At 46.5% G+C, this 17,960-nt stretch overlaps 1 protein-coding gene across 3 annotated transcripts in view; it reads left to right on the plus strand.

Moving 5' to 3' along the window:
- Window positions 1-15,620, plus strand: part of CSE1L (chromosome segregation 1 like) — a 40,662-nt gene extending 25,042 nt beyond the window's left edge. For all 3 annotated transcript variants that reach the window (XM_056548873.1, XM_056548871.1, XM_056548872.1), the window contains 10 exons: window positions 2,023-2,126; window positions 2,343-2,440; window positions 2,524-2,674; window positions 4,074-4,282; window positions 5,144-5,241; window positions 5,996-6,081; window positions 14,381-14,462; window positions 14,559-14,705; window positions 14,884-15,115; window positions 15,198-15,620. In XM_056548873.1, coding sequence (XP_056404848.1) covers window positions 2,023-2,126; window positions 2,343-2,440; window positions 2,524-2,674; window positions 4,074-4,282; window positions 5,144-5,241; window positions 5,996-6,081; window positions 14,381-14,462; window positions 14,559-14,705; window positions 14,884-15,115; window positions 15,198-15,287 — 1,297 coding nt within the window. In that variant the 3' untranslated portion in view covers window positions 15,288-15,620. The remainder of the gene's footprint in view (window positions 1-2,022; window positions 2,127-2,342; window positions 2,441-2,523; window positions 2,675-4,073; window positions 4,283-5,143; window positions 5,242-5,995; window positions 6,082-14,380; window positions 14,463-14,558; window positions 14,706-14,883; window positions 15,116-15,197) is intronic.
- Window positions 15,621-17,960: the final 2,340 nt, after the last annotated feature.

Consider the following 17,960-nt stretch of genomic DNA (forward strand, 5'->3'; position numbering starts at 1 on the left):
ATTTACATTACACTTTTTCTATAGCACTCCTATACACGTGGGGGTATTTGCAGATTGTAGAGCATTGCACCCGACCCATGTCTGTAGTACAGACACTAGGATGCAATGCTCTGCACCCCCCCCCATGTGTATAGCGGTGTATATGTACTATATACACTGTTTTACCCATGGGGGTATGTGCAGAGCATTGCACCCTTGTGTCTGTACTACAGACACAAGAGTGGAATGCTCTGCATAAACCCCCATGTGTATAGTAGTGTGTGTACTACATGCACACTGCTATACACATTGTGGTATGTGCAGAGCATTTCATCCTAGTGTTTGTGCTAAAGACACAGGGGTGCAATTCTCTGCACACACTGCTATACACATAGGGGTATATGTAGAGCATTGCACCCCTGTGTCTGTAGTACACACTAGGGATCGACAGATTATCGGTATGGCCGATATTATCGGCTGATAATCGCGATTTTGGTCATTATCGGTATCGGCAATTACCTGGGCCGATAATGCCCCGCACCGTGACCGCCCGCCCGCCGCACCGCGGACGACGACCCCCCACCGTAGTGCTGGGGGGTATACCGGTATGAACCGGATAGCGGTTTTTTTTTTCTCCCACGGTATGGATTTTTGCCCATACCGCTATACCGGTCGGGCCCCTCCCCCACCCTCCGAGTCAATAAAAAAAATTAAACTTACCCGTAATGGGGGTGGTCAGGGCCATCCATCCATCCTTCGTGTAGTGTCCGGCGGCATTCCAGGTGGAGGGTGAACCGGTCCGGGCTGTCCTTCTCCGGGGTCCTCTTCTCCACTCCGGGCAGGCTCCGGCCTATTACGCTGCATAGACGCCGCCGCCGCACCATGACGTCAGGTGCGTCGCTGCGCAGCGGCGTCTATGCTGCGTTACTAGGCCGGAGCCTGCCCGGAGTGGAGAAGAGGACCCCGTAGAAGTACAGCCTGGACCGGTTCACCCTCCACCCGGAATGCCGCCGGACACTACACGAAGGATGGATGGGCCGGACCACCCTGACAAGTAGGAGGAGAGAAGCGGGTGGCGGCGGCGGCCTATGGCACCGCAAAAGCCACTGCAGTGCATTGATTTAAAGCGCCCGCTTTAAATCAATGATCTGCAGCGGTGTCGCGGGGGGGATAAATAGCCGATAACTTATACCGATATTCCGGTAACTTATTCCGATTATCGGTATCGGCCCTAAAAAAAAAAAACGATATCGGTCGATCCCTAGTACACACACTAGGATGCAATGCTCTGCACATACTACCATGTGTATAGCAATGTGCATGATAGTACACACTTGCACTACTATACACATGGGTATGTGCATAGCATTGCATCCTAGTGTCTGTAGATGACCCTAGGGTGCAATGCTCTGCAGATACCCCCCCCCCCCTCCCCCCATGTGTGTGTCAATAAGCTATGCGGCAGTAACGGGAGCAGGGCGCATTAAACTGCAGGAAACTGTCCTACCGGCAGCAGTAGTACAGACTCCTCCACGGCAAGCTGAGGCTCCATAAGTGTAGAGCGTCCACAAATGACAGGGGAGGGGAGGAGTTCAGAGAAGCAGCCGCTCATGTGATTGGTGAGCAGTGGGTAGCGGAGGGTGGGACAGGGACTAGACTAACTGAACAGAGGTTGCGGCGGTGCGGACTAACGTCTGACCTGAACCCGGACAAAGAATCGGCCGATTATTTGATAACTGGATTCGTCTATAACGAACCCGTTATCGAATTTAATCGATAATGTTGATTGATCGTTGCAGCCCTCGTTGGCACCAGAGAATTCACTTATGTGGGTACAGTAAGATAAGTTGGCTGGCAATCTAATATGGATCAAAAGATTTTAACATGTGACCCCACCCTTTTAAGATATTCATTATGATCTGCCAACTGTTTTTGTCAGATTGTGGGTGCTTGGGGAGTCTTTGGTCTGTCTGATACGGTTGAGCCTTATCCATGTTTTTCTTTTTTTGCATTGTGACGGTCAGCTTATGTCTCTATCCCCAGCATCTCTGCTGCTGACATGTTACCAAACACAGAACAACTTCTGTCCAATCTGTTCAAGGCACTCTCCCTGCCTGGCTCCTCGGAGAATGAGTACATCATGAAAGGTAAGTGGCAAGCACTGCAGGCCTTGTAGTTTCTCTGTACTTGCCATATAGTGCGATTTTTCAGATTACCTAGTGGGAATCCTAGCAGGAAGGGGCTGCTTAGAATATAGTAGCATTGCTGAGTGAACCCTGATTGGGGGGCTAATTCTAGAAGACAGGGCTTGCAGCAGATTGCACATGGTGACCTCGTAATCACATGATTCTTTTGTGTGGCAGCAATCATGAGGAGCTTCTCCCTGTTGCAAGAAGCCATCATCCCATACATCCCATCAGTCATACCACAACTTACACAGAAACTACTGGCGGTCAGTAAGGTAAGTGTCTGTCTATGCATGGAGCACATCATACAGTGCTAGGCCTCCAAATATTTTGCAGTCAGCTCTTCTCTCCTCTCTAGAATCCCAGCAAGCCTCATTTCAATCATTACTTGTTTGAGTCCATCTGTCTATCGATAAGAATCACCTGCAGAGCCAACCCAACTGCTGTTACCAGCTTTGAAGAGGCGCTGTTCCTGGTCTTCACAGATATCCTCCAGAATGATGTGCAAGGTGGGTGTTCAGTGATGAGTCTGTGGGCACCATGCGTAGGAAAGTGGGTAAAATACTTGTCTACATATCTTTTGTGGCTGTTATCTGTTATTCTTCTCCTGGGCCTCATGCATTCTTCAGTAATTTAAGATCCACTTCTGTCCAGTAATATTCGAACACTGAGGTTACAGGGGGAAAAGGCCACCAGAACTGTGCCTGGTCAGTTGAACCCCAACGTCTTCTGATATAGGTTCACAGTGCCAGAATCCATACACACCTTACCTTGTTTTGATTAAAGGGAACCGGTCATCACTTTATTGCTGCCAGAGCTAGTCATCAGGGAAGACCCTTGTGTCATCTGATCAGTACTACCTGGGAAAGAAGCTTGTAGAAATAGCTGAACACTGTTTCTCGGTCGCTCTTCATTGGGGGAGACAGAGACCTTGGGTATAGGCGCCGACATTAGGAAAAAGTCTGCTTCTCCCGCCCACTGGAAGTGAGGTTATCCGTTTTAGCTTGTCAGTAGGAGGCAAGACAGGTTTGGGTGCTCCCCAGACCTGTTTATTTTTTTTTTCCCTAGTAATGGCTGTTTAGTTAGCTTTTTTTTTTTCTCATTTTCAGGTGGGGGTTCAGGAGCATGGCGCTACCTTTTCCCCCATATGCGACAAAGGGGCACAGACATAGAGTATGTACTGTTTAAACCCCTTCTAGCCAACGGCCAGCGTCTGGAGGTTGTACCCTGCTGTCACCCCCCCCCCCCCTGCATACCTGGTTCTGCCCATCGGGTCTCTGCATTGCCCCTTCTTGTCTCTCTGTGTGGCCTGTTGGTTTAGAGTCCCTCCTAAGGCATCCTAGTCCATCTCCATGGACAGTGTTAACCGGATGCTCAGTTCCAGGCCTCTGTTGCCTTTTAGCCCAGGGTCTCGTCCGTGAGTCTTACGGCTGGCTGGGGTTCAGTCTCCGGACTGACGCCCTTCCTCTGGTGGTGTTCCTCCCACCCCAGGGACTGCTTTGGTACATCCCATGGTCTGTGTGTCCCCCAATGAAGAGCGACTGAAGTCTTTTGTACTCACCGTAAATTCTCTTTCTTAGCCTTCATTGGGGAGCACAGCACCCACCCATGTCTTCATTCTTGTCCAGCTAGCCTTTTCTGGTTCTTGAGTGTTTCTCCGGGATTCCTTTCTAGGGTCCTTCGGACTTGTCTCTTGGTTGGCTTGTCCTACTGCTTTGTGACAAAACTCATTACCTCACTTCCAGTGGGCGGGTATATCCTGCCAGGGAGGAGACTACTTTTTTTCCTAGGGTCAGCGCCTCCTAGTAGCAAGAGCATATACCCATGGTCTATGTGTCTCCAAATGAAGGCTACGAGAAAGATTTTACGCTGAGTACAAAAAAAAAATCTCCTTTTATATTTCTGTAGAGTTTATGCCGTATGTTTTCCAAGTGATGTCTCTGCTTTTGGAGATGCACAAAGATGACATCCCCACCTCCTACATGGCTTTGTTCCCACACCTGCTGCAGCCAGTTCTTTGGGAGAGAACAGGAAATATTCCACCCCTGGTGAGACTCTTACAAGCTTACCTCGAAAGAGGAGCACGGACGATTGCAGCCAATGCCACCGATAAAATAGTGAGTAGCTTTTTTGTCGACCATGTTACCCCCGCATAAATTTGCTGGTATGGTACTCTTATCCCAGGTCATCCAGTAAGGGCTCTTACTTTTGTAATGTTTTAGGCCCAACACTACTTTTATGCAGTTGAGGTTAAGCAGATGGAAACACTTGAGCCTTTGCTAGTAATTATTCATTCGTTGTCTTGCCTCTTGAATAGCAAGAGTTAAAGCAAAACGGTCACAAATAATATGCTTGGGAAGCTGCACACATTGTGCACTAGGGCTTTACAAGCATATTCTAGACATACCTTTAGTGGTATGCTAGGCTGCTTCATACTTAAAGAATTACGTTTTATATTAACCACGGGAGTCAGGCTGAGAGTCTGGGTCCACTATACTCCGGGCCGCACCGCCTTTTCTGCCTACATCGCACATTTGATTGACAGCCGGCCCTGTGTCTCTCTGATGCCAGTGTGCCCTGGCTGTCAATCAGTTGAGCGACATATGCACAAAAAGGGCCGGAGCAGAGCAGACCTTGGGTTCCGCCTCCCTGACTGTCGGCCTGACTCCCAAGGGTGTTATAAAGCTTAATTCTGTAAGTATAAAGCAGCCTAGTGTACCACTAAAGGTTTGCCTAGAATATGCTTGTGAAGCCCTAGTGCACGGTGTGTGCAGCTTCACAAGCATATTCTTTGTGACAGTTGTGCTTTAAGTCGCGCCATCCACTTCATACTACAAAATAAAATGGACTATGCAATATAGCTCATGAGCCTTATTGCTAGAATGTGAGGTTTGCTGTTTACACTGGCCATGCTCCAGCAGATGATGTCTGTCTTGAGTTGTTAAATTTGTTTTTGTTTTTTTGTGCTTGTATTTCAGCCTGGACTTCTTGGCGTCTTCCAGAAACTCATTGCCTCCAAAGCAAATGACCACCAGGGTTTTTATTTAATGAACAGCATTATTGAACACCTCCCTCTGTGAGTAACTTCCCAGGGATCAGGAAAGGGTTTCCCAGACTTAACACTGATAGGCAAGCCTTATGTGGCCATACACATCAGTACTTTAATGGTTGAGTGCTTGATCATGATGTGATGAGCAATGGTTTTGAACTCCGGGAAAGCAAAACTTATCTCCTATCTTTCGGATAAGAGTAAGATCGCAGGGGCTCGACCACGCACGCACACGCACACACATGCCCCGGCTCTCCTCCAGAATGGGGCGTGTCGACCACCGCACAAAGCATGCAGCTATATGGGAAAGCCTGACATTGCAAAATGTAGCGTTATGGCCAACTGCATTAAAGGTGCGTGTCGGCCGCTGCTTCGTGCGGTGGTCGATTGCCCCATTGAGGAGAGCCTGGGCCCAGTACATGAGAATCTGTCAGCGAATCTGACATTTATCCCTCATCCTTGGGGGATAGGTTTTGCTATGCCAGTTTTCCTATTCCTATTTTTCCTATTGGTTGGCAAAAATTTCACCCAATGAACAATCATTTTGGTTCAAATCATCAATTTTTATCAACTTTATTGTTCATAAATTTATGTATTTAATTTTAGTTTAATAAATTGGCCTTTTTTTTTTTTTTTTTTTTTTATACAATCAGACAACTTCATCCATTTCATCCATCTAGTGTGTTTAGCAGTTAGTTGTAGAAGAGGGGTAGGGGGGAGGAGAGGAATAAAGCTGTATTTTTCTCTTGGTGACTTCATTGTCGGTGAAATTTCCTTGCAGAGAATGTGTGGATCAATACAAGAGACAGATCTTCATTGTGCTTTTCCAAAGGTTACAAAACACCAAAACCACCAAGTTTGTCAAGAGTAAGTTCCCCTTCCATATTGTATTGGAGAATTTTCTGATTCTATACAGATTTTCCTTATTCTAGATTTGTAGCAGTTACATTTTAGAATAACGTATTATTTACTAATTTCTTCTATTAAGAACATCTTTAAATCTTTAAAATACACATACCATGGCTCTGGCCCACTTGAGCTACTGGAGCCCTTCACCTAGTAGTCATTGCCACAATCTGTTACCTGTAAGGCTGCATTCACACCTCTTTTATGGCCGGTCACAAAACCTGATAAGGCTCTAAAATGAGCAGACCGGAGTCACCGTATGACTCTGGTCGGCTCATTAAAGTATATGGATTTCAGCGCTGGTCCGGCTGAGGTACTGGAGCGCCATATGTATATTAAAAGTGCCGTGGGGGGCAAGTTATATAGCGCTGCAAGGGGGGCAGACAGCCTATATATCTAGCCCCTCAGCGCATTTATAATATGACCCCTGCAGCGCATTAATAAAGTTATGACCCCCGCCGGCGCATTAATATATACCCCCTGCAGCGCATATGTGTCCCCCGCAGCGCATGTATAATGTACTCTCCGCAGCGCATGTATAATATACCCAGCGTAGCGCATCTATATACATAGGCCCTTGCAGCACTATATGTGAAAACATTCTAGCAGCAGCATTGCCCAGCCCGATGCTGCTGATAGAAATACTTTTCATACATAGCGCTGCAGCGGCATATGTATATAGATGTGCTGTGGGGGGCAGATAACGCTATATGTTTACCCCCCGCCCCCAAAGCACATCTATACACATATGGCGCTGCAGCACTATGTATCAAATGTATTTCTATCTGCCACATCGGGCCGGCCGATGCTGCTGCTAGAATGCTTTTCACATATAGCGTTGTGGTGACATATGTATATAGATGTGCTGTGCTGAGTAAATTATACATGCGCTGCGGAGGGTACATAATACATGCGCTGCGGGGGAGGGGGGGTATATATCTTAATGTGCTGCAGGGGGCATATTATAAATGCACTGGGGGGCTAGATATATGCGCTATGAATATATTTTGCCCCCCCCCGCCACACACACAGCGATTTTAATATAAATATGGCCCCCGCTGAAACTCACAATGTTCATTTTAAAAACCCAGCGGAGAGCCGTGATTGGCTCCTCTGTACCGGCCATTCAGGGCTCCCCTCGGGGGATTCAAAAATGAAAGTTAAAACACACTATACATCGCAGGGTTGCAGAGCTTGCTACCCGCTCCCCTGCTTAAGAACTTCGGATCGCATCAGGTCTCAGAAGTGAAACCCTCACCCTCTAAACTAACCCTTATTCTGATCATCTTTCTGGGTACTGTTATCCTCCCATTCCCTGTATTACCCTGGTTGCCCATCTTTGAACCCTCTCCAGCTCCACTATATATTTCTTTTACTCTGGTGCCCAGTACTGTACACAGTATTCTATGTGTGGTCTGACTAGTGATTTGTACAGCGGTAGAATTATTTCCTTGTTGTGAGCATCTATGCCCCAATTGATGCACCCCATGATTTTATTAGCCTTGGCAGCAGCTGCCCGACACTGGTCACTACAGCTAAATTTACTGTTAACGAAGACTCAAGTCTTTTTCTACATCAGTTGTCCCAAGTGTGCTCCCATTTAATACATAATCCCAGCCCGGATTTTTCTTCCCCATGTGCATTACCTCACCTGCCACTTCCCAGCCCAAACCTCCAACCTCTCCAGATCCATTTGAAACAGTGCACTGTCATCTATTGTGTTTACCGCTTTACAGAGTTTAGTATCATATGCAAAGATTGCTACTTTACTATTCAACCCCTCTACAAGGTCATGAATGAATATATTAAATAGAATAGGACTAGTGGTACCCCACTATTAAGTCACCCAATCAGAATAAGTACCATTAATAACCACCCTCTGTTTCCTATCACTGAGCCAGTTACTTACCCACTTACACACATTCTCCCCCAGCCCAATCCTTCTCATTTTATGCACCAACCTTTTATGTGGAACCGTATCAAATGCTTTGGAAAAATCCAGATCTACGGCATCCAGCAATTGCCCCTTGTCCATTCTGGAGCTCACTTCTCATAAAAGCTGATCAGGTTAGTCTGACAGGACTGATCCCTCATAAAGCCATGCTGATATGGGGTCATACATTTTTAATTTTTTCAAGATAATCCAAAATAGCATCCCTTAGAAAACCCTTAATTTACATGCAGCGGAGGTTAAACTAACAGGTCTATAATTCCCGGGGTCACAGTTTGTCCCCTTTAAGTATTGTAACCACATTTGCCATGCGCCAGTCCTGGGGAACAGTCCTTTTTACTATAGAGTACCTTTATATTAATAGGGGTCTGTCTATTACATTACTTCCTTAAGAACACGGGGGTGAATGCCATCTGGACCTGGCGATTTTTCTATTTTGACTTTCTCGTTCGGCTCCATTGGGGGACACAGGAACCTTGGGTATATCTTGCTGACGCTAGGCATTAACAAAAAAGAGGTCTGCTACTCCAGGCAGGAAATACCCCACCCACTGACTCTGAGTTAATCAGTTTTTAGCTTAGTGTCCTATGAGGCAGGTCTGGAGCTCTCCAGAACTTGTCTACTATTTTCTAGTGTTAGTCTAGATTTTTATCTTTTTTTTTTTTTTTTTCGTCCTAGGTTGGGGTGACAGGAGCATGCCCCCTCCAACCCCACACTTGCGAAGGAAGGGCATGGTTCATAGTATGGAGCATTAACCCTTACTCGCCACCGACCAGCACTTTAAGGATGTACCTTGGGTCCGGGTCACCTATTGCCTCTGCTCACCCCGCTTCTTGCAGCCTGGTATGATGCAGCTGGCACCTGGCTGGTCGAAGACTTCAGGGTGAGTATCTGGGACTTCTTAAGTATTCTGTCCCTGTCCTCTAATTAGGGCTCTCTTTATGTGGTCGCTTTGCAGCTGCATGCAGGGGCTCTTTCTCTAGGATCTGCTGCTGTTGCGACAGCCTTCTGGCTGTTGCACGTGTGTCCGCTCTATTCTCCAGCACGGACCTTTACATCAGTCCTGGCTGCCATCTTCACTTATCCGGAGACCACGGCCAGGCTCAGTTCTCTCCCACAAGTGAGGCATGGGCAGCGGGACTCACAGCCGGCAGCCACCCATAAATTTAACCCGTGGCTTCGGCTTGTTCCCCTCAGCGGGTAGCTCCGCCCCCTCTTCATGCGTTGCATGCTCTCCCAATCCTATGCGCTGCAGGGGTCACCAGTCTCCTTCCTCCAATTCTTTTAACCTATCGGAGGCCACGAGGGGTCACGTGCTCTGCAGAGGGAGGGTTTCTGAGCAGAATGGCGTGCAGCTGTGGTCTCTCAGCAGTTCTCTCACCGCAGGTCTGACCGTGTACTATAGGCTGCTACTGCAAGCTGCCCCTGTGACCGCAGCCGCCTCCTGCTGAGCCTCCTCCTGTTGATGAAGCTGCTCCTGTGGTCGAAACCTGCTCTTGCTGAGGTTTCTCCTGTTGCTGCAAGCAGCTGATCCTATTACTGCAAGCTTCCCCCTGCCAGGGATCTGCTCCCTGCAAGCCTACCACGACTTCGGGACACAGGAACCTGGGTGAGCTTGTTCCTTTTGTCTCTGGGATAGCTGACTTTTATCTGTTTTACAATGTCTGTACCCAGCTCTGAACCCTCTGACAGGCTGCCCTGGTTACTTACTATGCTTGCGTGGGATTTAAAGTTAAACTGCCGGTCGGTTCGGCTGAGTCCACCTGTCCTGCCTACCTAGCCTCACGCCCCAATCAACCCACCGAGGTTAGCTCCTTGGAGTGCGTGGTCTCTGACCCTCCTCTGGTTTGGGTGTCTTCACGGTCTCAGATGATCTCTGATCTGGCGCAGGTTTCGAGAGAGGTGGCTACTGCCTTAAAAGCATTCCTCCTTGCATCCACCTTCCCGGGCGGGAGGTGAGTTCGGCGTTCTAGGGGCACCGACTCTGCGTCCCTGGGTCATTTATTCCGATTCCTCCCCTGAGCATAGGTCTCCTCGCCACTCTCGCTCCAGGTCCCCATCTTCTAGGTAGCGTGGTCTTCCCCCCCTTAGGGCCCATTCCCGATCTCCGGCCCATCATGCCAGATCCGTGTTACCTAGCTCTGGAGCCTCCACTGTTCGTTCCGGGTCTCCTGGGGAACAGGTGGACTCAGACACGGATCCGCAATCGGAATCTGAAGAGCTATCATCCATGTCTGACATGGTGGACAGCTTGGTGTCGGCTGTCAGGGACAACTTTCACCTACAGGACCCTGGAACTTTAGGATCCTGCTCCTGAAGTTTCCTTCCGCCACACTCACCGCTCTCCCAAGGTCTTCATTTCTCATAAGGAGTTTGATGACCTGCTGGAGACTGCCTGTAAGCAACCGGAGAAATGCTTCCAAGGGTCTAAACGGTTGAAGGCTGTGTTTCCATTTACCAAGGACCTGGTCTCCAAATGGACTGCCCCGCCTTTAGTGGACCCTCCAGTCTCTCGCTTATCCAAATTCGCCACTCTTCCTCTGGCTGATGCAGCTTCTTTCAAAGACCAAGTGGATTGAACATTTGGTGAAATACGCCTTTGAGGCGTTTGGCTCATCCTTACTGCCGGGCTTTGCCGTGACTTGGGTATCCAAAGCCCTGTCGGCCTGGGCCTCTCAACTTCGCCAAGGTGTTTTATCCGGGGCTCCTCCTGATGATCTGGCTGACATAGCACTCCAGATCTCCAATGCTGGCGATTTATTTATGTTTGGCTTCCTTGGAATCTGCACACTGTGCAGCTTTCTGGGAACTTCGTAGCTATTTGCTGCTGTATGTGGTTGAAGGCTTGGAATGCTGACGTGGCCTCCAAGAAATCTCTCACTGAGATGCCCTTTACTGGTGGCTGTCTTTTTGGCAAAAGACTGGATGAAATCATCTCTGAAGCTACGGGGGGTAAGAGCTCTCTGCTTCCCCAGAACACAGGGTGCGTCGCACCGATTCTCGCCGTAAGGCTACTTCCTTTTCGTTCCCTTGTTTCAGGGAATCAGGACAAGCAGTCTAGGAACACACCTTCCTTCAAGTCCTGCCCCTCCTGGAAGCAGGACGGCTGTACTGGACGTTTCTCCGTGGTCTTAAACAGGGCCTCGACCCTGCAGGTGTGTAAAGCTGCCACTTTGTCTTCCGTGCACAAGTCCACTAAGTTTTACCAGGTGCACACTTCTGCGTTTGCTGACGCTAGTTTGGCGTGTAAGGTGCTGCAGGTGGCGTTGCCATGAATTCTGGTTGGTCTTGTTTTCCCACCTTGGGGACTGCTTTGGTATGTCCCACGGTTCCCGTGTCCCCCCAATGGAGCTGAACAAGAAAAGGATTTTTTTTTTTTTTTTTTTTTTTTTTTTTTTATAGACTTAACGTAAAATCTTTCTTGGAGGATCCATTGGGGGACACAGCTCCCACCCTGTTGGTTCTTAGTTTGTTGACCTAAGGGTCTGTTGCCTAAGGTTCAGCCAGTGGTTCACTTGTTTTTGGCTGGGCCTTTCCCGGACTATTGTGGTATTTTCAGTTACTCCTACTGCTTTGGGATTAATACAGATTAGCTCAGTCAGTGGGTGGGGTATATCCAGGTGGGAGGAGCAGGTTTTTGTTTTTTTTTGTGTGTTAATGCTTAGTGTCAGCCTCCTAGTGGCAGCAAGATATTCCCATGGTTCCTGTGTCCCCCAATGGATCCTCTGAGGGAGATTTTTTTAGACTTACCATAAAATCTCCATTTTTGTAGGCGGCACTGTACTTCCTTTTGTTAGTTGGGGAGTTAACCCTATCTCGCTGTATTTCACCTGACAATTCATTTTCCTGGGTGAATACAGTTGAGGATAATTTGTTTAACTCTTTAACGACGCAGGACGTATATTTATGTCCTGCGCCGACTCCCGCGATATAACGCAAGGTCACGCGGTGGTATCGGGTCGGTCCCTGCGGCCATCAACGGCCGGGACCCGCGTCTAATACAGGACTTCACTGATGCCCTGTATTAACCCTTCAGACGCAGCAATCAAAGTTGACCGCCGCGTCTGAAGTGAAAGTATCCCTGCAGCTCAGTCGGGCTGTTCGGGACCGTCGCGGTGAAATTGCGACATCCTGAACAGCTTACAGGACCCCGGGAGGATACCTACCTGCCTCCTCTGGGTCCGATCGGCGAATGACTGCTCCGTGCCCGAGATCCAGACAGGAGCAGTCAAGCGCCGATAACACTGATCAATGACATATTAATACATGCTCTGAGATTCACAGGTCTGTTTCCCAGTTTATATTAGGATAGTTAAAGTCCCCCATTATTATCACATCATTCTGATTTGCTGCCTTGTTTATTTACCTCAGTAATTGATCTTCTGCCTCTTCCATTATGTTTGGTGGGTTATAGCAAACCACTATCAGAATTTGTATTTTTAGCTCCATATAATTTCTACCCATAACGACTCCACGTTATCGTTTCCCTCCCATATATCTTCCCGCAGTGTGGCCTTCAGACTGGACTTTACATATAGACAAACTCCTCCCCCTTTCCGTTTTTGTGCGATCCTTCCTGAATAGACTATAACCCTTTATGTGGACCGCTCAGTCACAGCCATCGTCCAACCAAGTCTCTGTTATACCCACTATGTCATAATTCTCCCCCCCCCCCTCCCTATGAAGACTATCCCTATTAACTATTCTGACACCTCCCTCCGCTCCACCCCCAGGTACATTAAGTCCCCCCTCCACTCTATCTACACTATCTTCCCCCTCTGTTGTTGGTTCCCTCCCCCAGCCCCTAGTTTAAACACGATACAAAGAACAAAAAGTAGTCGGCAACTCACCGCTTCTTCTCAATCTTCTTAATTGCAAAAAATACTCACATACCCCCCTCCCCCCCCCCCCCTCTTGTGTCCCTCCCCGATGTTCATGTGGAAGGTGACAGCAGCCCTTGTTTCGCACGGGTTACATGCTTAGTCTGGCCTAGGCTGTGCTTAGTCAGAGCACCTCCGCAACTTACATTGCAACAACCACCCGTATATCTGCACACAGAGATCCCACACTTAGATTTTAGCAGAGCTGTATTTGGACCTAGTTTTAACACTCCACCACCCTTCTAGCCATCCTCTCCCCAAGCACAGCTGCACCCTCCCCATTGAGGTGCAGCCCGTCCCTATGGTAGAGCCGGTATCCGACAGCTAAGTCGGCCCAGTTCTCCATGAACCCAAACCTCTCCTTCCTACACCACTTGTTTACCTCCCTAATCTCCCGCTGCCTCTCTGTTGTGGCTCGCGGTACAGGTAATATTTCAGAAAATATTACATTGAGGTCCTTGCCTTAAGCTCCACTCCACTTACCTCTTTGTCATTGGTGCCAATATGCACCATGACTGCTGGGTCCTCTCCAGCCCCACCCAGCAACCGGTCACCTGATCCGTGAGCGCCAGGAAGACAACACTTTTTGGCAATCCTGTTCTTTGTCTCCCACTACCAGTACCTGTCTGGCCTGCTCTGCACTCCTCCCTCCATACTGGAGCAGACACCCCCCTGGTAGTCAGAGATCTGCTACAGTACAGCTAGCTCTGAAATGGCATCCCCTTCATCCACTAACCGGGCAACCTTGTTGGGGTGTGCCTGTTCAGGACTAGTCTCCCTGACACCCTTCCTTCTACCCTGTTTTCTGACTAACCCAGCTAACTGTCTGATTGTCCTGAACCTCCGTCCCACTATCCTCCCCCCACCTCTGCCCTGGAGAGTACTTTCAGTGAGCAGGAGACTCCTCCAAGTTGTCATTGCGTCTCAATGTTGCCAGTTGCTCCTCTAGATCCAGGATCTGGGCTTCCAAATGAAAAACTTGCACGCATCTCGCACAACAATATGCACCCTCAAACTGCTGTTCAAGGATTGCATACATTGCGCAAGATGTGCACCGGACTGCGTTTTCCAACATGGAGGCCATCTAGTTATGGGATTTCACAGATTAACAGCCGAAAAAAGACAGTAACTATTAGAAATAAAATCTAAGTAGACCTTGTGAGTTAGTCGCTACAGTGTAAGGAAAGTAACACTCACAACTGTTTTAGAACTCTCTTAAAGCTGCCTCTCTTCCAAAGCACGCTTAGAGCACGCTGCCTTTTATTTATCTATATTGTGGGTACAAATTGCTGTGAAGAACCCCTCGATATGAAGAAAATGTTTCTTCTGCTTATGGAATTATTTCATGTGACAGATCTCTCCAGGCTCCAAGTGGCTGATAAAGGGTTGCACTGATCGCCTGAAATTGTCTTGTTTTCTCTTTTTTAAGGTTTCTTGGTCTTCCTAAATCTTTACTGTGTCAAATATGGGGCTGCAGGTTTACAAGAAATGATTGACAGCATTCAGCCCAAGTGAGTGAGGTTACTGACATCTGTGTCCTGTCACCTTTGATTTGTCTTCATGACCTTGGATTCTTTTTTAAGTTCATTAAGTTCCTTTTCTTACAGGATGTTTGGGATGGTTGTAGAAAAGATCATTATCCCTGAAATCCAGAAAGTATCAGGGCCAATAGAGAAGAAAATCTGTGCAGTTGGTATAACAAAGTTGTTGACAGAATGCCCTCAGATGATGGAAGCAGAGTACACCAAGCTGTGGTAAGGGCATTTGATGCTGAGTAGTGCTAGAATAGATTGAGTTAATGTGGTCGGGGAGTGTTTTGCCCTTCTGCAGTTACACTCACTCCCTGCAGTGCAGTCTTTAGTGCCATTCCTATCACAGCTAAAGTGTATCATTTTAGTTTTTGTTATATTTCCTTCTCTTCCCTCATGTCAGGACCCCGCTATTGCAGGCTCTGATTGGTCTGTTTGAGCTGCCTGAAGATGACACCATTCCAGATGATGAACACTTCATTGACATTGAAGATACCCCCGGGTACCAAACAGCCTTCTCTCAATTGGCTTTTGCTGGCAAGAAAGAGCGTGATCCTATAGGGGACATGGTCAGCAATCCCAAAATACTCCTGGCACAGTCTCTTCATAAGTTATCTGCATCCTGCCCTGGACAGGTAAGCCCATCTTCCAATTTGTGTGACTTATATCCAGTTATTAGATGGCTGTGCTGTACTAATGATGTATCCTGTCTCCTAGGTCCCCTCCATGATCAGCAGCAGTCTAAATGCAGATGCTCTTCAGTTCCTCCAGGGATATCTGCAGATTGCTAGCGTGACATTGGTGTGATCCTCTGAAGGGTAATTTTGGAGTTGTGTAAAGGGTTGCTGCATGGTCAGTGTATTGGTGTTGGATTTTAGGATGCAGACATTCTACTTTGGTTAGTGCCACCCCTCCAAGCGCCTGTACTGAAGGCTCCTCATTGCAGCTCTGATGGTAAAGATTCTCGTCTGTGCCCCATTTAATAGCAATTAATTTATTGTACAGTTGGATTTGACTCCCGCCTGCATCTCTCTGCAAGAAGCACTTACCACATTGTCACCATTTAGTCAGTCTCTGCCTCTCTTTTTCTATGTGTTTATTTTCCTTCTGAACTGTGAATAAATGGAAGCATTTGCTTAATACGGTTTTATTTATGGTAAAAACAAAGCATCTAATGTTGGGTTAGTCATGTTGCTGCAAATTAGTCTAACCTTTAGACAGTATGAGAGCGGTCTACTGCGCAACGTTAAGTCTTTCTCCAGGGGTGGCCACCTGTATCATCTGCAGTCATAGTATCCATAATCTTTATAGCTACCACCTTGTGTACATCACATTTTAGAAACAGTCGCTTATCGCCGTGTGCATAGCAGAATCCCATTGAATACAAAGGGACTCTGCTGCTGTGGAATCTCCATGCGGAAGTGTCTTCCTGCTTGAAATATATATATTTTTTTTTCCTACACCTCCATGACAGCACCAGCAGGAGGTATTCACTCCTGTTGAGGGACAGGAAAATGGAAAATAGTGATAGAGTACCCTTGGCCCTATCCTGGTGCCTTTGACCTCAGGATTTCCTAAAAAGACAAAGAAAGAAAAACCACAAGAAGATTAAGAATTGAAAACAGATAATAGTTGGAAATACCTTGAGTTGATTATAGAGGTGTGTGTGTGTGTGTGTGTGTGTGTGTGTGTGTGTGTGTGTGTATGTATGTATGTATATATATATGTATATGTGTATGTATGTGTATGTATGTGTATGTATATGTATGTATATGTATGTATATAGATATATATGTATATATGTATATATGTATATATGTATATATATATATATATATATATATTATATAAAATATATATTATTACACATATATACACACACACACACACACACACTAGCTGAGTACCCGGCGGTGCCCGGTTTTTCCTTCCTAATCCTTGTTGTGGAGGAAAATCAACAGAGGAAGCTTTTGACTTCATATCCTGTCCTCATATATTGTTGTCATATCCCGACCTCCTATCCCGATCTCAGGACAGGTAAGAGACCGTCACCGGAGCACACGGGGCACCGTAAACGGCTATCCGGCAGCAGCTGTAGCAGTCATTTATGCGATGGCCCGACATACAAAAGCATCGTATGTTGATGCTGCCTTCAACATGCGATGGCCTCTAAGAGGCCATCGCATGTTGAAATTGTCGTATGTCGGGGGCATCTTAGGTAAAGGGGGGAGGGGGGGTCACTGTATGTGTGTGTATATCTAAAATAAATATATTATGATAATATAAAATGTATATAATATTATATATTGATATATAATATTATATATTATGATATACTATATTATATATTATGATGATATATAATATAATATAGAATTGTGTATGTATAAAATATATATTTATATATTTTATATATATATATATATATATATATATATATATATATATATATATATATATATACATACATATACACATACATACATATACACATACATACATATACACATACATACATATACACATACATATACACATACATACATATACACATACATACACATACATACATACACATACACATACACATACATACACATACATACATACACATACACATACATACACATACATACACATACACATACATACATATACACATACATACATATACACATACATACATATACACATACATACATATACACATACATACATATACACATACATACATACATACATACATACATACATACATACATACATATACACATACATACATACACGCAAGCAATGGATAAAGGCAGCACACCACGACGATGTAATCCAAAACTGAATTTATTCCATGATGTAGAAAACAACGTTTCGGCGATCTCACCGCCATTTTCAAGACTTGAAAATGGCGGTGAGAGATCGCCGAAACGTTGTTTTCTACATCATGGAATAAATTCAGTTTTGGATTACATCATCGTGGTGTGCTGCCTTTATCCATTGCATATTTAGTAAGAACCGGAGCACCGAGGTTCAATAGGCTTGCACCCATTCCACTATTCTGGATGTGCTGCTTTTTATGGAATATATATATGTATATATATGTATGTAAATATATATTCAAGGAGTCCAACAACCCTCCCCTTCCCCCTGGATAACCACTAAAGGACCACAGGGGGGATGGACGGGGGCAGTGATAACCCCCACTAGACCACCAGGGAGCTTTTACAGGTTCCTTTAGATGCCGCTGTCAGCTTTGACAGCAGCGATCTAAAGGGTTAATTGCCAGCCGCGGTGATCGCTGAGGACTGGCCAGTTAACAGCACAAGGACTTATATACACGTCCTTGGTCGTTAAGGGCACAGCATGAATACTGAGAAAGGGAGCAGACACCTTCCAGTGAATACTAACTAGGATTGCAAGCCACTGAAACAGTAGCCTTGGAACCAGGGACCTCACACTAACCAACATTTCTTGGAGGCTTTAAGT

This window comes from Hyla sarda, chromosome 12 (assembly GCF_029499605.1).
Source record: "Hyla sarda isolate aHylSar1 chromosome 12, aHylSar1.hap1, whole genome shotgun sequence".
NCBI classification, from domain to species: Eukaryota; Metazoa; Chordata; class Amphibia; order Anura; family Hylidae; genus Hyla; species Hyla sarda.